We start from the raw sequence: 27,708 nt of genomic DNA, 5'->3' as shown, positions 1-27,708 counted from the left end.
GGTCATTGGCGAGAGCAAAGTGCATACAACTAAGTTTATGGATTGCACTTTGCTGGCCATGAATCAAGTTTCTCTTTAAACACTTAAACCCTTGTATTAGTTTGTTCTACTCTTTTAAATTCTAATTGGACAGTTTAAGTAATTTCCATTCCAGCCTTTCCTTTTGCAAGAAACAAGACTGATAATACAAACATTAACCTCAAAACATAAAGTCGAGTAAAGCAAGGCAAGTATATTTGTAGTGCACAATTTGTACACAAGGCAATTCAAAGTGCTTTAGATACTGAAAGTGAGTAGATACTGAGGGACGAATAATTTAATGTAGTCATTAAATCCAGTCTTGGAAAGTATTAAAAATAGAATATGGTTATCAGAAAGTCATGTGATTTTTGTCAATAAATACTGGCTTAGTTACATTGACTATTTTCTGTATAACTACTCAGATTTCTTTTCCATATGTAAAACACTTAGCAATGTACTAATGTGGCTTGAAGTAACCAATCAAGACAAGGTGACATCAAGCGGACAAACAAAATGCAATGAGAAAACTGAACTGGTGGTGAACTGTTTGGTGAAAAGAAGCAGCACTATGTCTGAAACTTTAAGAACATCATTCTAGTGGAGAAGAACCTTTTAGTGATCATCAGGGTTTCTGGCTGCTGCTGCCTGTTGACCTGAATTTTCAGATCTATCCAGCATCTTCCAAGATAATGTTAGTATGGCTGTCTGTCAGCTGAGGTTTGGTAGAAGTTGGTTCATGCAACAGTGAACCTAAGCATCAAGGTAAAGCTACTGAGGAACGACTTCAAACATAGAGAAAAAATAATCCACCTTTTAACATTGTAGCTGAGTTGAGGCAGGTATGTGAGGAAGAATGGTTCCAAACTGTGCGAGTGTGTTTGATGTCACTGCTGCTGACTGAGGTTTGACTAATTTTTCATTTCAACGTTTCTCTTTTTCCATCAGCACCGTTGTGTGTTCAACATGTGGGTTTAATGAAGAAGTGACAGGCTAAAATATTTGTGTTATTGTCTTAAAGGAACATACTATTCAATTTAAATTTTAAAGTCATCTCAAGACACCTCAAAGATACAATCCAATTCAAGCATTCATTGCAATACAATCATAATTCAATAAAATCCATTTATGGAAAAAGCCCTTTTTTCTGTCTTTGAGAACATTTAGTTGGGTATTTGCAGTCCCTACCAACTCAAATCTAAAATATTTTGGTCTGTTTTGTGGCCTGTTTTGGGCCAGATTGATTTGAAAATGTTTAATTCCATGAATCCTTCAGATTTGTGGGGGAAACATGTGTTACTGTACAAGGTCATCTAACTTCCTTATCTTTATCTTCATCTGACTTCAAATTCAGAATAAATAATTTTGCATTTTCTGTACCTCAGTAGTAAGTAGTAAGTTGAAACTATTTTGCTGTTACTCTGGCTTTCCAATTAACATAAAATCTTATAATTTGTTACATAGTTAGCTTCACTGAGGAATTAATTTGTTATTAACTCTCTATCAGTACTTTGTTTATTGTTTTATATCCCAACAAGTAAATCTGACTTCTAACTGGTGTTCTTTAATTTCTTAAAGATTGAAAACTGGGAATTTCTATTTGCCAATTGTCTGTGGTCTTTTCAAAACACACACCCAAACATGCAACAGACAAGCAACAGATCTTACTCTTAGCTGCTAAAAACTTAGACAGGGAAGCGCAGAGTTTATGGAAGTGATATGTAACAAAGGAATTTCGACTCGAGATCCAAATGGTGTTGTTAACCGGCCAGTGACTGTTTTTTAACATCTTGGGTCGGTTTAACAAATGACTTATGACGAGACTGTACCTAAAAGAGGGATCAGTTTGGTGTGTGTTCTGACCTCTTAGACTATTTACTGATTCTGTAGGAACACCCATACTGTGATAATGTGCTTCAAGGGTTGTTAGGTACAATAGTACAAAAATCTAAAAAGAGGCAAATTGTGAAAAGGAGAGGGGAGGAGTGGAATCAAGTGGAGTCAATTCCAAACCCCCAAATTGTCCAACCTGCATAGAAATTTAAATCAATAGTGTACTCTCACTTTGTTTTGTTTTTTTATTGTTAAGATGTAATAGAATTGTGTCCGCTTGTGAATAAAGGGTAGGATATGTCTCTTAAGCTAATGTTTGTTTGCTCTTAAATTAATATCAGAATACATCTTTTCGGCAATATACTTGACAATGATGACGAAACTAAAACAACGAAATGTTGAGAAAAATCCTTCTGTTGTGGGAGGGAAAAAAAACAAACGCGAGAAACACAGAGAAAAACTCACACCCTGAAGAATCTGGCCTTGTTCAACTGGCATCGTTTACTCACTAAAGTGACTGAACGCACAGTGTGAGGTCAGCCTCTCTACACAGATGTTATCAGACTCCCTGAGAGGTACAAGGCTGACAATCACTTTTTTTTTTTTTTTGCAATAGATAACAGGTGGGAGCAACCTGCATGTCTGTGTATTGGGAGAAATAGAGTAAACACGTACCTCTCTGGACTGCCGCGGAGTGCTTCCCAGCTTCATGCCTGGGAAGAGAAGAAGAGAAAAGAGACGAGTAAATCAGTGCTTGAATAAAAAAAAAATCATATGTTTTTGCCACTGTGAGAGAGAATTATGGCATCTGATGCATCAGAGGCTCAATAATTTAATGCTTCCCATTGCTTAGCACATTTGCTTTTGATCCCCAATAAACCACTACCGCTTGACTAGTCCATAGAGGGAAGACAGGTAGCTTTATCCGTATAATGAGCTGCCACAAGCATGAAAAGTTGATAAATGAGTTGTGCTTCTGGAAGTAAGCACCAGGATTAAGGCATGTGGTTTGGAAGCTAAGGAAATATGTAAAAAAAACACCTATTCTAAATTAAATAAAAGAACCAACAAACTGTTAAAAACTTTTTCAAAGATGTAACTTTCCATAGAGAAGAGAGTGAAACATGGACAGAAAGATGAAATTTGTTGAATTCCTTAAGCACTGCAGGAGAGTGATGTAGACACACCAATTGGTTTTGTGGCAGCCTTAGGGACAGGTGGAATGTGTATTGGCAAATGTGCTGCAGCAGGACAGACGATGTGTTTAGTGGTCTGTCTCTAGCTGGACATCTCCTTTCCTGAGGTTCCCCCATCGTGCTGATATGTAATCAGGCTGACAGCTCTGACTGGGGCTGCATGGCTGCTGATGGGGGGAGTGAAGACACCTCTGCCTGAGTGGCTTGTCACTTCCAATTTGACGGTTGAAGTGATAGGAACCTGCATGACGTAGTTTTTTTGGTGGGGGGGTGGGGTGGGCTTTGGGGGTGGTGGGTGGGTGGGGTGTGGGGGGTCTGTAGATTCAGGCCACAACCCTAAGTGATGAGACGTGGAGAGTCCTAACTCATGCTCAAACACACCTCGGTGGGGAGGGCATGAAACAAGTTGCCTTGATGTAGAGTTGTTTCAGATTAGTATGCACGAGAGAGCTCTCTGTTGCTGTGTGGCTCCGCGTATTGAATCTTTGTCTTCATTCTTGTGAACGACACACTTGAGGAAGTGGCAAAGGGGAACAAAAGAGGGGAGGGGTGTTCTAAGAAGCTAGCCTGTGACATTTTCTGATCTTGTTTGGATGCTGGTGTATTATTTAATCGCCTAGCCCTAACGATAGTACATGTAGGATGTGCATCTTTGATTTCAATTTATCTTGCCACACATGGAAACCATGAATATTCATTACAGCACACACAGATACGATTGCCAGGGAAACACATTCGAGCACAACAACAGCAACAGCCCTTTGGTGTGTCTGCTGTTCTAAACCGATGAAGCAGTGCAAACAGCTTCTAGCCCTGAACAACTTGTCAAGACACATGCCCGGTTATCGATCTTGAAAACCCCATCAAAGTGGTAATTGAAATCTCCAAAGGTTTAATTGGTTCCTTCAAAAAGGTGTTGTCTCTGGCCTCTTGTTACAAGTTTGTCATGGCTATTGATGTCAATACTGTCTCACTTTCTCTTTACACTTTACCACCAACAAGCCAAGAAAAATTCCAAATGCTTTGCTTCATCGTTCTATGAAGACATTCACAGATTGATGCAATACTTGAAAATTTCAACTTCTTTTAATTGTGATATGGAGCATGTATTTTTTGTATTCTTCATCTGTGGAACCCCACAGTCAGTCTGGGTGCAGATCGCAGACATCGTGCCAGTCGTTAAGTGTAAAACTAATCTCAAGTTCAAGTTCAAGTTCAAGTTCAAGTCTTGATATCTCAAGATGAGGTGATATTTTTTCTTAGTTCAAATTTTTCCATCACTACAAACAATGGGACACCTCTGTGCTCAAGAGCAGACATTTTACTGAACTCAGTGCAGCAAACAGAATTAAGCAGTCATGCCTTGACTTAATGTTGTAGATTCTCCTCAAGGGTCATGACAAATGGAATTAGGTCTTAACACAGGAACCACTTACTTTCAAGCTCACCATAACCACTTTGTGATCAACCAAAGCTTGCTTTCTTACGATAACAAGTGATTTGTGGCAATGTGTGTGATATGTCATGAGCTCAAGAAAACAAAGATTTCTCTAATAAAGAAGATATCTTGGGATAACTGAATAATTAACTTGTGATCTCAAGATTACAGCATCAAAATAAGTAAATGCAAGCCAGGCTGCTGTCTGCTTCCATATTACTCAAACTTATTGTTTTATGTCTTTTTTATAATAGAATTTTACTTATTCACAGTAATTTATTTTACTTATTTCACAATTATTTTATGTTATTTCATTATTTTATTTCCTTTAAGCACTTTGAGTCATATCTGTGTTGGAAAAGTGCTATACAGATATTGATAATTTAGTTGAACGGAGAATCATTTGTTATCTTTGGTCCTGCAAAAGCAGAGACTTGTGAAAAAGGAAAAGATAAAATGCAAGGCTCAATCAGACGTTCACAGTGGAGTCGAGCTAAGGTTATAGCTTGAACTGGCGATTTAATTGAACTATTCTCTTTTGTTTGAGTATACGTGTATGTATGTGTTACGGCTGGCTCAAGCACTAAACATAACAATGGACACCAGGATTTAAGGTGATCACTCAAATATTTATTAATAAAGATGAACAAATGAGCAAGAAAAGGATATACCAAGCACCCATTGGTAGTGGTGTTGCTGCTGCTGAATAGAGAGAGAGAGAGATTCAGCAGGGATCTGCCGATACAGGTTTAGCACTCAAGTGACAGGTACCTATCAATCAGCTAATTGAGCTGAAGCTGATAACAGGAAACACCACAATAAAACTGGATGTAACAACATGCATGGGAGGGGCATTAAGTTATTATGTCAGACACCGCAATGCTGTGGACTGTGTGTAAAAATATTCAAGACATTCTGCCAATTCTAACTTTCTAAGTGTGATTATCGAACATGAGAGTACATATGAATTCACTGCTCAGATGTTGTCTTTAAGTTACTTGAAAGAACTGTTGAACATGTCTCCTTAAATTTATCCATTCAAGGATAACCCAACCCCCAACTGAGTTAAATGGGTGTATCATTCCAGCTTTAAGAGTTTTCATTTCAGTCAGACTAACGTGATTACATGCATATTAAAAGCTATGGATTGGCCGAACACAAAATGTCCTTTTCGTATTTCTTTTTTTTTTTTTCCAACTGTGTGTCGTTAAAGTTGTTTTGAAAATGAATCTGATAGATTTTGGTGTGATTTGATTAATCAAAGCTCAAAATCAGTTAGAACCAGTGTGAATTCTGGCTCTAAAAGCCAATTCTTTCTGTGGGGAGCCAAAATTACATTTCATAGGAGGAATATTTTCCATGACAGAGTATAACTGAAACAAGTAATATAAGTATGTAAACTGAATTTCAGGGGGATTTGTAAACATCATCTATCTGTGTAGTATCCATTTGGTTGAGGCTAATAGTTTCTGTTTGATTGCAATTTCACACTCACTCAATTCTACTCAGTATAACTATGCTATTGATTTTCACTGCTGTGCAGTGAAACAGTGATAAATTGTTAAAAGGGAAGCTTCATCGTGTGAGATACTGAAAATTCATCCCAGTAATTCCACATAGAGATTTGGTCTCTTCATGAATAGCCTAAGATTTCTTTTTTTTGTCATTTAAGAAATGAAAACTATCTGAAAATGTTTGGTATAATTTGGAGTTGTCTGAGGTTTCATGTATCCAGATTTGTTGTTACTGCATGCAGCAGCTTTCACATAAGGGACCGTCAGCAGAGCTGATTAATAGATTAAGGATAAATGCTTTAAAGGGGTATTCTTTAATGAAATGAGAAAGGTCAGCTAATATAGCACAATTTGTTTGCACCTCCTGCTTATGAGGCTCCAAAGAGTACCAGTAAACAAATCCATATATAAAACACCCTGCTCACATCTCAGATCAAAAGAAGGCAACTGCTAACTTTTGCTTTGATACTCAGGTATTTCTCTGTAATTTTACTGATGACAGCAGCTGACTAAAAAGCGGAATAAGCTTTTGAGACGTGTCCTCTGTTGTCCGCTAAAATAACCTTGAGCAGCCACTTCTCTTTAAGAGACAAATTCTCTGAAGATTCATGCACAGCCCAGCATTACAGCAAGGATCCACAGAGGCAAGGGCCACATCATTAGCAGAGCCATTATCAACTGTCCCCCTCAAACATCCTTGTTCAGCTCACTAACTGAAGCATACATCAAACATCATCTTTTTCCCTGCCACCGCTGCCGAGGAGGAGCAAAGGACAAAAACAATGTGAAATAATGAGCTTGTTAAGGGAAGGCTTGTGGCCCCATGCTCTGGGAGAACTTGTTAAATCCTTGTTTTTATCCAGGGACAGTCCAGGAGGCAGCTAGACACCAGACAAGGCGTGTCTTCTTCCTGCCCACTATTCAGATTAGGCAGTCTTGCTGCGCCACCATAAATCTTTCATTAGTCATTCAGCACACTGAGCTGCTGTGACCCCAACCAGCTGCACTCCTTTCTGTCCCAGCAAACCACCCACACCTACACTCTGCACAGCCGTTCCTCCTCCACTTGACTCTTTGTGGGAATACGAGGTACGGTGCGCTAGTGTGGTTTATCAGAGGAAAAAAACGCTTTAGAGTGAAGGTATTAGGCTTTGAGCTCCGGTCCATTGATGTTTTAAGTTGTTGTGGTAAGAGATAAAACAGTTTTTCAGCTGGTGCTGAATTCCTCCAGGATAGGGCAAGAGAGAGCAGCTGCAAGAGAGGAGGAGGTGATGGGTGAGCAATCAGTGATTTGAGATTAAAGATGTTTGAAGAGACTCTCCAAAGACCAAACACAGACTATCAAACAATTGTGCGTATCATTGTTGGAAGACTGACTTGTGAAAGAAAGCCTGGAAGGTTAGAGTAATTTTTCGTGACACAAAGTAGAAGTTTGGCCCAGAATGAATGAACACATTTCTAATTTAACCACTGACAATTTTTGGCAAATGAAGCAGAACTAGAAACCAAAGGAAGAAATCGGTTCATCTTGTTCAGTAATAGTAACCATGACACTCTTCCAAATCATTCTGATATGACCCATAATAATCTGAACTACTGAATGTGAAAAAGTACAGTTGGACAGAATGATGAGCACCCAGTATCCACAATGGTCAATTCTGCACTTGAAAGCTGATATTCAATGCCCAGTTACTGAAATATACATAGATACCTAAGGGCTACACTTGCCAAGAAGTTAAGTACTGTGGATCTTGGCAAGACTCAAAGATTGTGCCTAACAGATGACGTCTTAACTGCTGTTTGCTACAAAGCAACCACACTTTTTGCAGTACTTTCAACGGAATTTAATAATACTTGATTGTTCAATAAAGTTTGGTGTAAAAAATTAAAGTGACAAAGAATGCTTTAAAGAGAATTAAGATAATCATTGTCTTATACTACATTGTAAACATTTTCCATTATACTTCAGAGGGAGACATACTTTTTATCTGCTACATTTATCTAACATCTATTATTATCCCAGATGAAGATGTTACATAAAACATGAAGCATATGAAATACGATCCACTGTGGGTTACATTTTCCATCAGAACTGGATACAGCATTGTTCCACCTCAACAAACTCCACCACTTTTATATACACTTTTATGAATGATCATAATCATCATGAACAACACAAAAATGTTACATCTAATAAATAATACAGCACTAATGGAGAAGATTCTGCTGCACAATGAGTTCTTTTACTTTAATTACACTTTTACATTTAAACTGCCTTCTGCTTAAAATCCATGAGACCTATGAGACTTTGCCAAAATATGATTTTAAAACAGATTATAAAGCTTTAGACCTGGTGAAACTTCATGGTTAGGTAGTTGACCTTTGTGGTTTTGATTTTAAGAGCAATCCTTTTGACATTCAGAAAGTGTAGTGTTCCATTTTGCCAAACAAACACTGATTATGGCTTTTTTAATTGTATACTTATTCTCAAACAGACTATTTCTTCTTGGTATAGCTTATATAACAGCCCTACTTATAGTCATAGTTTTGAGTAAAAATAACTGCCGTTCAATAAAAAAAACAAGAACAAAATGCCCTGTTGACTCACTATTGTATGTATACACCTCTGTCACCCTTGATCTCCTTCCTAAACCCTCCTAAATACTCCTGCATGGACAGAGCAACTCTCTTTTACTTGGGCCAGTGAAATAAATAAATTACAAGATGTTAATAAAGCCTTGTGTAGGCCTCACCTCCACCTCTGACTGCAATTCAAGGTCGGCTCTCAGGACAGATTGTAAATCACCAGAGATGTGCTCTTTCATTAGTAAGATTCCAATGAAAAAGAGGACACTTCCTCCAACACCCCACCACATTAAATCATTGTGTCTCCACACACCATAAATAACAGATGGTTTGGCTCATAATTTTGAGTAGAACAGCACAGGATAAGCATACAAAGAACACATCAACAGTCATTGAGATGAAAACTGAGCTCGAAGAAGGCTACATGAGATGATGCCAAGCCGTGGTGTTGCACTACCACCTTCACACTATTTTAACAGCCCTTAGCTCTGAGGCAGAACAGCTGTTTAGTTCATGTATTACCACTTTGATCATCACTCCTCTGTATCAGTACGAAAAGGATTAAAATGCGCACATAATAAAATAGCACCAGATAAAATATACCTTATTATTGTTTGCAGCCACAGTTTAAAACGTTTAAAGTTCTTGATTTCAGCAACGATGCATCAGACATTTGAAAACCTTGACATCAAAGCTACATCATAACAAGTTTATGAAGACATTTTTACGGACAGGATCTACCTATGTAGGAGGAATTAAATCTTACAATTGTTGTAATGGGATATTATTCACTCTAAACTGACTGTGGTGTGCTGCAGAAATAAAACATTTTATATGGAGCCAAAAAAATATGATTCAGCACCTAATGATAAAAGATAAACTGCCTCTGAGGTGCAATGATGTAGGAAGCTATAATAATCTGACTCATGTTTTAATTTCTCCCTGTCTTGCGCTTCTCTTTAGCTGCAATCCTAAAATTCTTTTCTCATTTTGGCAACTTGGGCATGGTGCTCAGCAGGGGGGAGGGGATAATGAACTTGGAAGTTAGGGAGGTGCTGATATGGGGGATCAAATAGGGCACAGATTACTGTTATTGCAATTCATTTTAACAACAATCCAAGCTAGAGTCGATACTACTTGGGGTTCTTTCAAGGTTGGGAGATGCACAGACTTCTCAGGGCAGATTTCCATGGAAACAGAGAGTCAGAGAGCTGTGTGTGGGGGTGTGGTGGGAGGCAGCTTGTTTTAATACTATGTAGAGGAGAGGGCTTGGCAGCTTGCAAGATGAGGGATGTGTAAACAAATGCTACCTGTCAGCTGCAAGCTCAGGGTTAAGTGAATTATCTCAGCTGAGACAAGGTGCTAGAGGTTTTAATTGGCACATCTTATTTAGATGCTGCAGAGCTCTCGATGTATAGGCACAGAGAGCACAAGTTGCAGTACTACCTTTGTGGATCCACTTGCCGGTGACAATGGGAAGCCTTTTGGATACAAAAGAAACAGCAAAAATATGCACAGCAATAGGAGATTTTGGAAGCTGTTTGGTTTTCAGACCTGAATTTTTTCATATAACAAATCTGCAGGCAAAATTACAGTGTGCTGTCCTGGAACTTGCACATGCACGATTAGATAACCAAGAGAATTCAGATATTTGACAAGAAAAGAGGGACATGTTCTCACATATCCAAGGCTTAAGTGCAGATCAGTCATTTAAAGGGAAGAGAAGACTGACACACTGTGACGATATAACCTACCCTGACTAACTGTATGGACAGATATGAACTGTAAAAGTCATTTGAAAATGACACCTACCTTTAAATAATATGGGATGAAAACAGTATCAATTCGTGGCCCTCCTTGATGATACAACCCCCCACCCCCCAAACTTTCGTCACTCCATACCGGACTTCAGATTCAAACACAGTGTTTTATCTTCAAAACTATTGTTTATCCCATTATGACCTCAGTGAGCAATAGATGTGATTTCAATGTTACGTCGAGTCTTGGTCATCATAGCTATATTTCAATGTATCTAATTTAAAGAAAATGTTATAAATATGCAACTTTACAGGCTGTATACTAACAACAAAATGCTTCTGAACCTTGTAAAAGGGAGAGTTGAATAAGTAAATATAAAAAGTGGTAGCTACCTAGCATGATTTAGGAATTACAGCTTCAACTACTCCACAGAGTCGGTAGCTTAATCCATCCATCCATCCATCCATCCATCCATCCATCCATCCATCCATCCATCCATCCATCCATCCATCCATCCATCCATCCATCCATCCATCCATCCATCCATCCATCCATCCATCCATCCATCCATCATCTACCGCTTGAGCAGCAGCTTGAGCAGAGAAACCCAGACGTCCCTGTCCCCGGCCACTTCCTCCAGCTCTTCCGGGGGAACCCGAGGCGTTCCCAGACCAGCCGAGAGACCTCGTCTCTCCAGCGTGTCCTGGGTCTTCCCCCTGGGTCTCCTCCCAGTGGGACGTTCCCGGAGCACCTCACCAGGGAGGCGTCCAGGGGGCATCCTAACCAGATGCCCGAGCCACCTCATCTGGCTCCTCTCAATGCGGAGGAGCAGCGGTTCTACTCCGAGTCCCTCCCGGATGACTGAGCTTCTCACCCTATCTCTAAGGGAGAGCCCAGACACCCTGCGGAGGAAGCCCATTTAGGCCGCTTGTATTCGCGATCTCGTTCTTTCGGTCACTACCCACAACTCGTGACCATAGGTGAGGATGGGACCGTAGATTGAACAGTAAATCGCGAGCTTCGCCCTCTGGCTCAGCTCCTTCTTCAAAACGACAGATCGGTGCAGAGCCCGCAACAATGCGGACGCTGCACCGATCCGCCCGTCAATCTCACGTTCCATTTGTCCCTCACTCGTGAACAAGACTCCGAGATACTTGAACTCCTCCTCTTGGGGAAGGATCTCATTCCCGACCCGGAGAAGACATTCCACCCTTTTCCGGCTGAGGACCATGGTCTCGGTAGCTTACTCAGTTTTAAGAATTTCTCCCAAGGTAAAGATCTTCGGTGAAATTCCTGAATATGGAGGTTCTATTTATATTGCCAAAATAGGCTAAACTTGAACACTTAATGTCGTCAAATAAGCAACAATATCTACTAAGCTTTCTCCTTAGATTGAAATTGCTCCCTGTTTCAACCCAGGCATCAATGGGAAGACAAAGAATTTTAAATATAGAGATGGCACTCCTGTAGAGTATCCCACTTAATTCTGCTGTGGAACAATTATGGTGATATGAAGCAGTTTGATTTCCCTCTGAGCTGAGAAAGTTTGAGGTACAGCTGTTCAGCTGATTACAATACCCACTCACATTTGTTTGGAATAACCTCTTCTGCCGCACATGCAGAACACCCACTATTGTAACAGAGTGACTAGACCCTCTACTGTCGCTTTTCTCTCCTTCTCTTCCTCCTGCTTATATAGGACAATCACGTACAGGAGGACCTGAATCAGCAAAAGCTTTATTTATTTCCCATATTTTAGCCCCAATGTTACATTCAAGTGGATGAATACACGGTAAATGGAAAGTCCAAAAGGTTTAAAAACTAGCATGTTCGGCCAGTTTTTAGCACATCAGTCAAACATTATGCTCCAAAGTTATAAAGGTTGAACCTTGAAGCTCTAAAACAAAACGTACCTGATGCAAAACAATTTTTGAAATGGGAATGTCATGAAAACAAATCTGAATGTGGTTGTAACATTTGATAAAGGAGATAGAAACTGAAAAAATACACTTTTCTCTGGAATTATCTGGAACTGGCTAAAAGGTGTATAATCAGGATTTTCCCTAGTTTTCATTATCCATCTTATTTTCCTTTTATTGGAGAGTAACCTGGTGGCTTTTATAGAAGAAAGGTTGGTGGCTTTGACCACTACTTCAGGCAAATAAAAGAATTCAGCTCATAATTGTTAACCCCTCGTCCTGTATTTCATTTTATTTTTCCTCTTCACAAAGACATCCAAAGATTCGTGCTCCAGCTTTGGGAAAGATTGAATGAATTTTTTGATGACCTCTTTTATGTCTTTTCCCCATTCTTTTTTTTCATTTAATCTAAATTGAACTCAGTACCGAATCCTTTCATCATGACCTGTTGGTACAGTGATGGTGCGTTGAGGTGCTGTGATCAGATGCTGCTATGTCTTTGTTAAGCCTCGGTGCACCCTGTTCACCTCCATTTGCAGTGAGATTGGGAAGTGAAATAGGCCCTGTCACTGTTTACGCTGGGCTCTCATTTGAGTTAGCTTCACGTTCCCTCACACACCTCTTGTTTTCCTATCAGAGCACTACTGATTACAGCTGGGACTGATGAGTCCAGACATGTGAGTAAAGCACAGGGACTACGACTGAATACTAAGTGAATAGTTAAGCAACCACCTCGACACACTGGTATATCTGCAGCTTCAGCATTCATCTTTGGCCAACAGTTAACATTAGTTCATCATGCAGGTGTGTAAAAAGAGAATTGAAGCGACTCATTATATTCACTGAAAATACAGATCATGACAGCTGAGAAACACTTTATGGTTCAAATCAAATATAATGTTTCATTTGGACATTTTACTTTTGATTACTTTTAAATCAACTTTTGCTTTAATTTTGTATCTTAATTTGAATGTAGTTTTCTCCTTGTGCATTTCTGTTAAATTTGCACATTTTGTTTGAGTTCTGCAATTCACACTTGTTTGCAATCAGTCATTACTATCCTGGTTTATATACTTCTTGTCTCCTCTACCAGATTGTCTTAGTTCTTTTGTGACTATAGCTTTCCAGCCTTATGATCTTCATGTATTCTTTATTGGCTGGAGGCTGAAAAGGCCCAGTCTTATTACCAGAGGTATATATGGTGTTTTTAGTTGGTTTAAGAATCCTATAACCCCTGTTGGTAGAAATGTCCTTAAACAAAGCTTACTTGAAGCTTTTCTTATTCATACTCAAAGTTGCATCTTAACTTTTTATCAGAGGTTTTCTTCCATTCTCCATGGAGGCAAAAGAGAAAATCCAAGAACAAGCCGAAGTAAAGGGAAAGAAACAGAATACACAAAGCTCAAAAGTTTGGAAAGCTTGAAGTACAGGAACTAAGACAATCTGGAAAAGGAGACATTTATATATCAGGACAGTAATAGCTCTTTGCAAATAGATGCGCACAATGGAATAAATCAGCAGAATTTGGAACAGGTGTGGAGCAAAATGAAACAGTAAATCATATAAAAGAGATCTGCTGTGAATGAGTTAATGACACTAAGTCATAATAACTAGGAAACAGGGATTCATATCTTCTGCATCAATTCAGGTATCAAATAATTGACAATCAAGCATCAGTTAAGCGTTGCTTAAACATAATTTGTATCATTATCATAAAATGTTAAATATGAATATTTTCTTAAACACAGTCTTATGAGGTCAATTTCTAGAAGCAGAAATATGTCCAATCTTATACATTATTTTTATTCTAAAGTTTGTAGCCAACAGAGTCATGCAATCAAGAAAATATTAGCTCTTATCCTAAAAATCTTCAGTTTGATTTACACTTGATTAAAGAGATACTATCTTTGATTGGGTTTGTATGATATACATTTGAGTCATTGGTGTCTTACTTGCAGTATACATCAGTAAGAGCACTATTCGTTTTTACAATAAATAACTTTCATGATGGCTGAGCTTAGGCTGAAAGACACAGAAAACTGAACCACAGGAGAACAAATTTTTCACCATCTAAAACAACTCAAACAAAAAAATTTGACAATAGTATGAGCAACAGATATATTGTGGATATTTATACCGCACCATCAGACATAAAGAATAATGACCATGCACAATTTTTTAAAACTTTTTTTTAGGATGTTGGAAAATGTCAATGCCATAAAGAAATAATTAGACTATACTATACTTGATATATTTTCCAAACAGAAATATCTACATCTGTCTTATCTCAGTCCAGACAACAAGGCAGAATTTCCCATTAACAATGAAATAATCATGCTCGACTGGTGGGTCACAATAATATCTACATTAATGACAAATACAAAATATAAGAGAAGAATATTTTGAATTTGCCAACTGAGCTAATTATTCTTTAGTGAAAAAACTTTAGAAAACATTAGAAAACTGATATGTATGAGGAGTGGTTATGGTTTCAGAGCTTCTCGTTACATGACTCACAGTGGGCATGTGCAAAGCAGAGTAAAACACTAAAACATCGTCTTACACACAAATATATTGAAGATTGAGTTTTTGATAATCATCGCTTTGGAATATGTTTTTAAAATTTTCAGTTTTCTGAATTAAAACACTTTTGTACATGTGGATTTGAAATGTCAACATAGAAGAAAAAGTTTGTTTTGCAAAATATCATAGTTAAACAAGGACTTAGCTGTTCTACCGTGTGGTTCAGCAATGACTTATTTTTAGCAGCTGTGCTTTATTAGTGCAGGTAAAGTTACAGGATGAAGATCAGACTGAACCTAGCCAAAATAGTCAACAAGCAGTAATTCAAAGGAAACTGTGAACTTTCTAATCTTGGATGAACATTCCTCTAGAACTATGTAACACACTTACTTTAACCCTCCCCCAACATCACAGAGACGACTGACTGCAATTGCAAAATGGACATGTTAAAAGCCCAAACTGATTTGTTGTCCTGTGCAAACCTCATATTGAGAATAACAGGATCAGAAATAATATGATCTGCTGGGTTAATGCTTCCAAACAACACAATTTCTCAGTGAGAGGCCTTGAAGCTGTGCATTCTTAACGTGCCTGCCAGCTCTTCTCTGTGGCTCCAGCCACAACACAAATAGGACCATTCTCAGCTTCATAGCGACTTCTGATTAGCCTCAGGCACTTTCCCTTTTTGCCCTCTGGCCTTGCCTCTGTTTTCCTTTGCATCCCCTCCATTATCATTCTTTCCCCCTCCAGATGCTGCTCCCATACTCCATCCTCCAAAGTCCCTTATCTCTTTTCTTCCCTCCACTCGACTCCTCACAGGTGCATCACTCCTGGCCTCCCAACTCCTACCTATAAATGTGTCTTGCTCTTTCTTGTGCCCTCTGCGTTGCTCTCCATTTATTATTTATGATAACCGGCATAACAACAAAAACATCACCCAACAATAAACAGTAAAAAAAACACCCACATGATTTGTAACATAACAACTATAGGAGAATTCTCCCTGTCTTTTGTCAGAAATAAAAACGAGAAAAACTTTCCTTATTAGACACTTTTTTCTTGCTCATACAGAGACCTTTAGTCCCACAGGGCTTTGTGAGGTTGAGCTTTGACAGGCAGTGAGGTGCATGTGAACTTCTGAACAGAGCAGCACTTACTCAACCCTTCTACAGCTCTGTGCTAATGAGAATACTGTGCGAGTGTGTGTCTGTGCATGTGCACAAATGCTGCAAAAGAGTGTCACTCTGACTGACACTCCTTTATGCCTGAAATAACTCATATACACATCAGGTGGCTGTTGCCCCAAGGTCCCCAGAGCTGGGGTGTCATTTATGAAACGTTTTTTTCGTTCTTTTTAACTGAAGCCAACATGCCGCTGATTGCCAGCTCATTGTAGAAGAGTACAGCAAGAATAAAAGCAGCAGTGTTGGGGAGGAGACTGATGGATTGACATGACCAAAAATTCTTTAAAATCTGCATTGAATGACTGAATTCTGTTTGACGTAAAAACATTAAGATTACTTCATTGTCATGTTACAAGTGTTACAAGTCACACAAAATGTACTCTCCGCATTTGACCCATCCAGGTTGGCACCTGTTGAACACACATGCACATGCACATGATCCCACACTCATGGAGACACTGGAGGCCGATCACAGCCCCTTTTTAGCATGGAGGTATGGTGCCTTGCTCAACGGAACCTCTATATTTTAAGCAGCGAGAGTGAACCGCAGAGCTTCTGGTTATTGGATGAAATAACAGTTAGAACCACTGAGCCATGGCAACTGAGCCCAAAACATCCTAAGATGACTGATTATTCAGGATGTTTTCTACTGTATGATTTGCTAGTGCAAGGATCCAAATTATGCCCCACTGTCATGAACCTGAGTCTTGCTAATTGTAGCTGACAGTAAAACTTAGCTGAATAAACCAATAAAAGGAATGTGAATTCAATTTGCAAGGGGTTTAATTCCATTTTTGTATATGAAACACCCGATTCGGTTTATCTATAGTATTCTGAAAACTATCTGTGGCAAAATACCTCTGATGCCACCACACTCTCCTGGTCTGACTAGCTGGCTTCAGCATTTAGAATGTTTATTGAGCCCCAAGCCCTCCCTCGTTGTGCTATCTCAGGCTCCTTTCTTCTCCCTGTCAGGAAGAATGCCAGTGAGGTGCAGTGAGAGCCATGCTCTGCTCCTAGTGCTGGTAATTTGACAGCGAGCAGCGAGCGTGCAGAATAATTGGAATAGCATTTATGTGTCTATGTGACGCCGACAAAGGGAGCTCAGCATTTAATGTGTCCAACTGGAATTGGAGGAAAAACGGCAAGACTGAGATTCCTAGGATACGTTTCACAATTTCTAAACCTAGCTAGAGAAGAGAATAGGGTTAATCAAACTGGACAACTTGTCTTTTGTCAGAGTTGTTTGTGTCTGTGGCTCTACGAGAACAGACTAATTTGTTGTCTACTAAACAACCAGCTGAGTGTAGTGGGACAGATGCATTCAGACAAAAATGGGTGATATGACATGCAGTTTTCACAGAATAGTATTTTTCAGAGAACCATTTTTATATGCGCATATGTAAATGAAATGAAAAAGTAATAAGACTGACATGTTTCAAATAAATTTTTAATTGGTTCCTTTCACTGAACAGCACAGTCATAGACACCAGTGTAAAATACCTATATCTCAATATCAGAGTATCGCAAGTGAGCAAGACACCAAAAGTCTTTTCCAGTAGGAAGTAAAACTTTCATTACATAAATTCTGCAGCTTTGAAGCTTTCCTACAGTTTGAATGCTAAGATATTTATTTATAAGAGCGTACGTTAGTATACCAATAACAGTGGGACAGTGAAGTTGAGAAATCATCAAGATGAAGCCAGGATGATACAACTGCTGAGCGCAGCCTTTGCGACAATGTTGGCTTACTAGTGAGAATTACTTTTTATCCCTTTTATTCTGCTCTCAGACTGGCTGCTGCTGCCAGTGTCAGAATAGAGGGGCAGCACAGTGTAATGAGGAGGATTACCGAGGGAGACTGGCAGGAATAGTGTGGTATCAAAGGAAATCCAGTCAGTGAGGGATATTCAGACAGCACTCTCATTCTTTTATTCATTGCCCGCACGCCCAGAGTGACTCAGCTCACTCTCCTGCAGTCAAACCCTGTCATTACCCATTAGTCTGTTTCTGCCTCACCAGGGACCGCCCACTGCTGCTGCTGCTGTGTGTGAGTGCACATTCATGTCTGAGTGTACATGTGTGTAATTTACTAACAGGTGCACATGGATCTTGTATGTGTGTGTAACTGGTACTATGTGTATTAACCCATCACATTTGTGTGTACATTTGTTGGGGTTAGAGTTCGGCTTCTGTGCAGGTTCTCTGCTGTTATTATTGTGACTGCGGTAATGCAAACTTAAACACTGTGATTTTGAGAAACATTTACAAAGTATTGATGAAGCTCATTTAGCAAGAAAAGACAAATCACCTGTTTTCAAGAGGCTTGGGTCTTGAACAATGACTTGTTTAGTTTTAGAAATTAATTTTATTTGTAGGGAACATAGGCATTTCAATTAGAACTAAGGCATCTTCAATTGAGAATATATCAGCCACAGTGAATTGACTTTATCACTGATTTCCCATTTTTGTATGATCAGCTTATCTGCTAAACCACAACTAAAATGACGCCAAAAAAACCAAAACATTAATCAGTAACTGATTGGTAAGGGATTTACATAACAGGCAGGATTGCAGTACTTGTCAACAACAGATGGTATGATTGTTGACATGTTACTGAAAAGCATTTCTGTATTCCAGACACTGGAACTGTAAGTTGTGAGTCTCTGCCAATATTATTTACAGAGAAAGCTCACATGTTTCTATGTTTACATCATCCTTCCCAGCCCCTACCATACCCTACCTCGCTTTTGAAACTGCATGTAATGTCATCAACTCAGTCATTAGCAGGTTACACACACACAACACCCCAATGCATTCATGGCAAACTCTAGAGATTTCAACCACATCTCTCTCTCTGCTACATGTCCAACTTTCAAACAGTTTGTTAACTACTTCAGCAGAAAAAATAAAACAATATGATGTGCAAATGGACTATATACATACAGCTACTCAATCCTTCATTAAGCGCTGCAGACTAAAGAATACCACCCCCACCAGGACAATGAGGTGGTTCCTTAATAAAAAGCCCTTGATAACTCGTTAGTTGAAGGAGATGCCCAACAAGAAGAAGATAACCTTAAGGGAGGGAGAGAGGAAGTTATGTTTGCAGTTTGCAGAGAGAGCTGAAAGTGAAGCTAAGAGAGAACAGTGAAATATACAGGAAAAAGGCTTGAGAACAAGCTCCAGCAGTAAGAACATCATGATAGATGTGTGGTCATGGGTGAAAAAATCATAGGCTTCAAGGCGAAGTTGTCATGGTGTATGTTTTGATTATTGTTATTTTTCAGGTTCTGTCATGTTTTATGTTGGGTTTTGTCATGTTTTTTTTCCCCCTGTCACTTAGTCTCACTCAAGTCACCTGTTTCTGTTCACAGCTGCACGTCATCACAAATCACCTCCCCACAGTTTCCAGGTTCAGTCTTACTCATTGCGAAATCCTCACTTCACGTGCCTTCCCATGATTGAAGTCACGATTCGCCTCATAGTCACAGTATTGTTAATCTTGTCTGTAGTTCATAGTCTTACTTATTATACCATAGTCTTGTTTTGTTTTGCCATAGTTTTTAGTATTTTTAGATATCCGGCTCAGCTGCGTTTTCTGTTTTGACCTTGCTTTTGGAATAAACCTCAGTTACCTTTTTATGAAGTCTGCATCTGGATCCTCCCTTCCTGCATCATACCTGACAGAAGTGGGATTAAACTGATGGAAGTCTGGACAGAGCCAATTAACTGAACATGTTTATCGATAGGTTCAGTTTAGGATAATGCTCCTAAATCTCCTCCTCTGCCTCCAACTACACAGACCTCACACTCTCCCTGTGCCCACACTTACCCTGTCACACCTCTGCAGTGCCACTCTGCACCTTAGTCATGGATCCTAACACAGCCCCAACAACATCTACCTCACATTAAGACACATTTAGACCACTCAGGCTCCTAATCCTGACTGTCAGCTGCCAGTGGTCAGATGAAGAAGCAGTTGGAGAAACCGGACTGGCATAAGATTGCAGGTCCAGATGATGTCAGCCCTGGGGTCCTGAAGGCCTTTCGGAACTCTTCAACCATAGCCTGAGTGAGGAGAAAGTTCCAGTGCTGCCTTGCTCTGGTACCTAAATAATCTCATCCATCTGCCCACAATGACTACAGGCCAGTTGCTCTAACATCCCTCATCATGAAAGTCCAGGAGAGACTGTTATTGGCTCACCGCAGTAGGTAAGTGAACATCTTTCAAGACCCATTGTAATTTGCTTCTTGTCCTGGAGTTGGTGTTGAAGATGCTGTCATCTATCTGCCACAAAGTGCCCACTCTCATCCTCACACAATTAGTTGAACACAATTCAGCCTGTACGGTTATATGAGAAGTTCCAGAAAATACAGGTGGATGTCTCCACAGTTTCCTGGATTATTGACAACCTCACAAACAGTCCACAGTTTGTAAGACTAAAAACATTGTGTGTCTGAGCGGGTTATCAGTGGCAGAGAAGCATCTCTGGGGGCTACTTTTTCTTCACTGGATAAACTTCAGTTTTCCAGCACAACTTCTTCTGTCATCCCCAGAAATACTCAGATGACTCTGTAGTTGTTGGGTGTAGCGGTAATGAACAAGGGCCACAAGGAGTACAGGGAACTAGTCAATGACTTCGTGACATGGTGGGGGAACAATCACCTGATATTGAACATGGACATGACAATAGAGAGGACTATGGACTTTACGAGGACAAGAAATAAGCCAAACACTATTTCCACCTCATAAGAAGTGGAGCTGGTCCTCTACACCCTGTGAGAAGAGTTACTGGCGTTGGAGGACTTAAACTACCTGGGTATTCACCATTTTGATGTGTGATAGTCAATAAGCCCTTGTGGAATCAATAACACTGACGATGACTGTGCACTGAGGCACTTAATTAGGCAAAGCTGTAATTAAGGCAATTAGTTATAACTGAGCCAAAATTAGTAGCTGCGAGGAAAAACTGGTTCAAGAGGAAATGCTCTCATGAGAACTGAAACTTAGTCAAGTATGAGAATGCACAGGTGCTCATGAGAAACTTTGGATTTAACTGGTGGTGTGAGTATTGTGATGGTAAATTTGATGTTTTAGGACTAACAAACTCTCTAATCCACATTAACCATTTGTATCACTCAGACACACTAATTGTTTTAAACTATTTACCTCTTAATCATAACTCAGACAAGATAATTGTTTTAACCTCCTGTTTCTTAATTATCTGGGTTCCTTTTGTTTGTATCTTTTCATACCATTGCCACTGAATGGTGTGGACTGAACTTTTTCCTTGCAACGAAGAATAAAAACTTAGCTGGACGGCAGAAAAAGTAAAGTTCTCTATTTCATTGCCCATCAGGTATTATAGGAAGGAAGCGATTGAAAACTTCCATAACAGTATAGGACAGTGTGAATACATATGTGTTCGATAAGGAAGTAAGGGGACTGGGGCTAAGGCGGTGCTTCTTTTTCTTTTCTGCTCAGCTGTGTTCCCAGAGGAGGTTTAGGCAACAGACCAGAACTGCCGGGCTGGTAGAGATCCAGAGAAGATGGACAGAAAAAGAGAAGAGTATGTGTGTGTCAGTGTGCATGTGTAAATTACAGTAAGAGAGCAAGCACTTTTATTTCTAGAGAAAAAAAAGGATGAAATCGGATGAGAGAAAGACAAGAGGAAAAAGAAATTGTATGTGTGTGGAGGAGGGAGGTTTGAACCCAATATAATGAGAGAGAGGGAGAAGACAAAATTATATGACATGGTGCTACACCGTAAATGCTTGACTGAAAAGACAAAGCAAAGATAGATGGAGTGAGGTAAAAGGCAGAGACAGAGTGATCAGAACAAAAAAGAAGAAAGTATATAAACTACATATAGTTAGTTAGTTTACTAATAGAAAGAGAATGACAACATGAAAAACATAACATTTTCAGTTTCTTGCCAGATCGTTAATTCTTCTACTTCTATCGGCTGTGTCCTCCTGAAAGGAAAGTCTGCTTTGGCTTTAACCCAGTCCAACATCAGTGACAATTCTATTTACAGTTTGAAATATTAAGCTAGCCTCTGCTATATGCTGTTATATTGGCCAAAGCTGGAACAAAGCAAAATACATGTTTTCTTTGTCTACTTGTGTGCAGCAAAATCAAAAAAAGATCTGTCAAACACGTTCGTACAACAGTAGAACCCAAATGAAAGAAGCTGTAAACACATCACTGCCTTATATGACGTGCAGCTGTCTCTAAATTTCACTAGCTTGTCACTGACTGTGTCTTGCTTTTGTCTTTGAGCAGCCATACAGTTGGTTTGTTATAATGTAGCTCATTACTCTCCATCAGAAGGGCAATTACCAAAAGTTTCTAAGAGGAAGATGTAACAAGTAACTCATCACACAAACACACGTGTGCCCAAATGCACTCTATGTATTGTGAATTAACATTTAACAATATTGTGTATCACATGTTTCCAAACCTGAGACACACACACACATATATATGTTTCTGAACTAAATGACAGTGACAATAGATGAGAGCACAATGAGTCTGGAATATGTTCAATGAATAGAAACTAAGAAAAAAATCAAAGAAATAGCCGAATCCACAAGCTTAATGTAGTTCAAGTTACACAGTTTTCCTACAAAATTCAAATGTAGCAGGCCACCAAGGCCTGAAACAGAGATCTCTCTTGTTAGAGGCGATAGTGTTATATGATAAGGTCTTAAAGTGCTCTCAAATGACGTGGTGTTTAAATAATGCAAATAGAAACAAAAGTAATTGTCAACAAAAATTTGCACTTATTATTCAATTGTTTCAGTTGGAAAAAGGAAGAAGTGACTCCTGCTGCTATTAACTTACACTATTTGTAACACCAGAGTAGCGCATCTCTACTTGTTACCTGATTCAATCACTTTGTTAACCTGCAGTCCACGTAATATTTTTAGGTAGGAGGTGTGGGAGAAGAGGTTGGAGGAGCAGCCAATGGCAAGAAATATCTTAAACTGTATATTCATTTTTTTAAAATATGACATTTACTCAGAAAACCACTTCAAATTTGCATATTTTGAATAAATCAATCTTGATTAAGTTTTAATGCTTTTCTTTTTTTTGTTTTTCGTGAATACTTGAATGACAACTAAGACATAATGGTTAATTTGCAGGAACTAACTATATGCAGTTAGACTGTTAATGCACAGGAGCCATGAGCATGAGCTGTGAAGAATGAAGGCAACCAACAAAGTAGAGCTGGTGTCATACTTGGAGTATCATACTGATTTATCACACAAAAGTGATGCATGCTATTACAAGTTTGGTTACGCATTGTCCTATACAGTGATTCCCTGCTGCTTTGTCATTTAGAGGACAAAACTGTGACATAAAAGATAAGAGGGGTCACTTTGCACTTGAGATGCACAAGGAAAAGACTCACTGCCCTGTGATTGCATCACTAAGTATAAGTATTTATTTATTTATGAAAGCACTTGCTATTGGTGCAAGTCTAAAGAACTTGGCTGAAAGTTACAGAAGGATTTTAAGTTTATTCAATCAGACATGAGGTCGTTTGAGGTTTGGTGGGGTTCATAGAGGGAGCAAGGTTTCAACACTTAAATCACAGAATGACTTTGAAATGAATTAAACATCAGCCATGACAGCTGATGGGTTTTAAGGATGAAGTTTGTTTTCACCTCTCAGCATGTTTAGTGATTTTTTTTTTTGCTAGTGAACAGTAGAAGACTGTGGCTATACTTTTACACTTCAGCCCAATACCCAGTCACCTTAGGTCAACACTATGCATCTTCCCCAAAACTGTTATTGCGCTGCTTGCTGTTTGATGTTGCTGACCTAAAACTTTAAGCTCATTTTTCCCTGCACTCACAGCATCAGTGAAATGCCAACAATAAAAAAAAAAAAAACGTGAAAATAGCTACTTTTTTCTACCGTGGCAGACCGCACTAAAAACAGTGCTTTTGCCTTGTTGTATTGTGTATTGTGCTGCAGAACTCGACCGGATTGTATATCCTTGGGTGGTCGATTGACTGACAGCTCTGATGTTGCATAAAAAGCAGGTTCGCCTGATGAGGGCTCTGGCTGTGCGGGAATTTGGCTGGCGGTGCATTGCAAGAGTGGCGGCTCTATGGGAGATCTGTGTTACTGAATGGGGCTCTTTTTGAACTCAGCGGCTTTTTCAGTAGATGACAATGGATTGATTCAAATGTAACAGTTCTTCATGTTTAGCAACGTCGACGGCCAGGACAGAAGCCCTGTGGATTATATATCGGGAGCTGGGTGTAAACAAAGAAGGGGAGGAACAGACGAGTTTGGGAGACAGAGATATGGGGAGCAGGGAGAAAGAGACGGAGTGAAAAATGACACCAAGGAGCAAAGGGAGAGAAACAGAGAAAATACGTAAAGAGACAAAGAGAGAAACAAAACGCAGTGAAGCACTGAGACAGAATACCACTGGAGTGCAGCATTACAATATGTGACCCAAATATGACAACAAATCCAACTACAGAGAGAAGTGAGAAGCTCTCACAGGCCTCTCACACTCAACTACAGTCATTTATATCATGATGTACCTGTTAACCACATGCTGATCTGATATGACTTCCACCTGTTTCTGCACTTTTATCTCAAAGTTTAAAGTGTTTCTTTTTTTAATTTTGTCTTAATGCTGTTTTGTCTTATGGCAGAGCAGGGGGTATCTGGTAGGCACATTCTGCTCGGTCGAATGAAATACACACTCTTAAAATCCTCTGCTGCCCAGAACAAAACTGTTTTTTGAAGTAAATCAGTTGAATTCACAAAAAATATATCAAGACATTAAACACAAATCCTAAACTAAACCTTGGCAGTCTGCATAAATGTCCGCAAGCATGCAGACATCTGGTGATGTTTACTAAGCAATTACTAAGCTACTCTATATTTTTATGAATTTTGGTTCTGATCCAACTTATGCAGACTTACCTGTAATACGTCATTTAAAGGAAGTGACATTAGAGAGGTTTGGATATTTAGAATGACCTTTCAGCCTCTTCAGAGACATCAAAGAGTGTGTTTATTTAAAAATAGTATAGGCTGAAGCATTTACATTGTAATGATTTCTTATAGAATACTTATAGAATTATTTTCATCAACCTTCATTGTCAGAGAGGCTACATCAGAAGTAAGCCCCAATGAGGAAGCTGTAAAAGGCCTCTTTTTTTCAACATGTTATTCATAAAAACTTCCTTATTTCAGATATTTCTGTTATCTCCCTCCACCAGAAATTTTATCCTGATATTAACATTACCGCTGTGGCTGGAGATAGCCATTAAGAACATTTTCAAGGAATTACTTCAGGTTCTACGGAAAAAAGCAATAAAATGTAGTGTTACAAGGATTCATTTAATCCAAAGAGGTTTTGGATTGTTTTGCTCCATTCTATTTTTGATCTGATTCACTCTATGTGCAATGAAATAAAGAGGAAGTGTTGAATCCTAGCACGGCTTGAATATCAGATTGAGCTTCATGCCTATGCATCAGAAAGCATTTTGTCACACTATTTAAGCCATTAATCTGTCCTGTGCCTCAGTCTAATAGAGAGCTGTCGACACTGGGTGTAAGGAAATGTGGATGACATCAGCTACCAGGAGGATGAGGCGTCAGTCAGGTGATTGACAGACTTGCAGGGAGAGGCGACTGAAAGCTGAAAGGAAACAGTCGATTGCTCAGTGAGTAGAGAGAGGAGGCAGTGCACTGCCTTGCTAGGCATCCCGCCTAATGACGGCGGTCCAGAAACCCACATCGCAGGATAGATCAGCCCTGCATCATGTCAGCACAGCATTATTAATGACAGACAGTTAAAACCTTATTACAGGCCCAGCTCTTGGGCACGCCTGATGGCTCAGAGGTTCAGTCAGGCAAAGATTGGCCAGGTTAATGAATAAATGACACGCTTAACCAATCCACTGAAATAATATTGAGCTATATTAATACTAGGGGGAAAAGAAGAGAGTTTATAAAAGCAGAATAGGGCTTTTTCTGTGAAGAACAATGGCTGCCAAGTTACAATAACGGCTGTCAGACAGCGGGAATGAGCAGGTGAGATTATGAGCTGATGTGATAATGTTATTCCCTGTGGCCAATTTTTATATTCAAAGGAACTTAAATAGCTGAAGTATGACATGGCTATAGACTTAATGCCTGTCATTAATCTTGACAATGCTTCCTCACAAAATGCCTGGGAAATTCTGTCAGCTCTTTAGTTTAAGTGTCCTAAGACAGGGTCAGCTTAAATCTGAGATGCTTTTCATTTTATAATGGCAGCCCTTTCCATGTCATGTTTTTCTTTAACAGCACCAATAAGTATATTTATATCCATAATAGGTCAAATTACCATATTAAAAGTGGAAAGTATCGCTCAAAATGACAACTGTACCGGGAGCTATTTTCCCAGTTCAGTTTACAGAGCATTTTAGCTTTTTTTTAAAAATAATTCTTATTTAGTGTATTATGTAAAGAAGAAAACAGCAGAAGTCTCTTGTTGCTGTTGACTGGTATTACACAAATAAACGTTCCTTGCTTTGTCTTTAACTGTCCCATCCCCATGGTGGCGGAGACAGAAAAGTTTCCTACACTGGGTTGGCCAGACTTAGAGCATTACTTCCACTGGGCAAGCACAGAAACCAATGTTTATTGTTACTATTATAGTTTTTTTCTGTGTGGCACCCTGGGGTATATAGTTATTTGTTTACTCTAAATTAGTTATCTAGACATGGCTGCCATGTAGAAGTACACAATATATGTGCAACCCTTGATCAATCAAATGAGATCAGGAGCAATTTTAGGTTAAGCTTTCTGAAGAACTGATGGAAGTCGTATCAGTCCTATGTGCAAGTTGTAAGTTTTACGCTTAGTACATGAAATGTAGATATGCATTCCTCAGCTCAGTTTCAGTTGTTTATTTGGCTGATAACCCATGCATCTCATACGGTTTTACTTCTTGGTGTGTACAGTATATTTCTTTTTTGTCTTCTCTCTAATGGGATTCTATTTACAATATGTATTAATTTATTTTCATGTTTTAGCTATCTCTGGTACAATAGTACCCTTTTTACAACTTTGTGATTGCAATTCTTTTATCTGCCTCTTGTGGTTCATTGTTGCAAATTTAAGAGATATATGTGATCTAAATATAATAGCATTTAGTCAGTTCCTCAAATCTTTAGTCCTCTCCAATGTCTTTTTTTTCTTTAAAATTCAGAACACAATCCTCTAATACCTTGTGTTTGCCGGTGGGTTGGTACTGGGATAGAGTAAGGTGGGGTGAGGCATTGAGAAGTATTGTTATTTATGCTTTTTATTGTATTGCTGTTTTTTTTGCTTTTACACTCAAAAACAACTTGTGCTACATGCAGTTTGTTTAAAAAATGCAGACAAAAATAAATTCTGATAGATGGACAAAACAGGGGTTTTAGATACAACTCCAGTTCGATGAAAAGTGTCGCCCTCTTCATGACTTCACTATTGGTTGTGTTAGGTGGCCAAAGAGGCCTTCGGCTGCGTCTGCTGCATCCTCTAACATATTTCCACCCTTGTGAACCCCTTGCAACCCTTCTCCCTCCTGCCATGTAAGCACAGTGTGTTCTAGATCTGAAATAAACTCCTTAGCAGCAGGCAGCGAGACAGGAAGTTTGGAGTGTTATTTGAACTAAATTCATCCCCTGTAGTGCAGTGCAGTAATTGTACCACCTGCTGGCATGGAA

The 27,708-nt window shown here is 39.2% G+C and overlaps 1 protein-coding gene across 3 annotated transcripts in view; it reads right to left on the bottom strand.

Annotated features, from left to right (window-relative positions):
* LOC140301606 (carbohydrate sulfotransferase 8-like) overlaps positions 1–27,708 on the bottom strand; it is a 170,133-nt gene that overhangs the window by 4,982 nt on the left and 137,443 nt on the right. For all 3 annotated transcript variants that reach the window (XM_072380155.1, XM_072380154.1, XM_072380156.1), the window contains exon 3: positions 2,527–2,564. In XM_072380155.1, the coding sequence (XP_072236256.1) occupies positions 2,527–2,564 (38 nt within the window). The remainder of the gene's footprint in view (positions 1–2,526; positions 2,565–27,708) is intronic.

The sequence above is a fragment of the Leuresthes tenuis genome, unplaced genomic scaffold (genome assembly GCF_036924035.1).
Source record: "Leuresthes tenuis unplaced genomic scaffold, fLeuTen1.0.hap1 SCAF_2, whole genome shotgun sequence".
NCBI lineage: Eukaryota > Metazoa > Chordata > Actinopteri > Atheriniformes > Atherinopsidae > Leuresthes > Leuresthes tenuis.
Note: the sequence above shows the minus strand (reverse complement) of the source record. Positions and strands in the feature narration are given on the sequence as shown.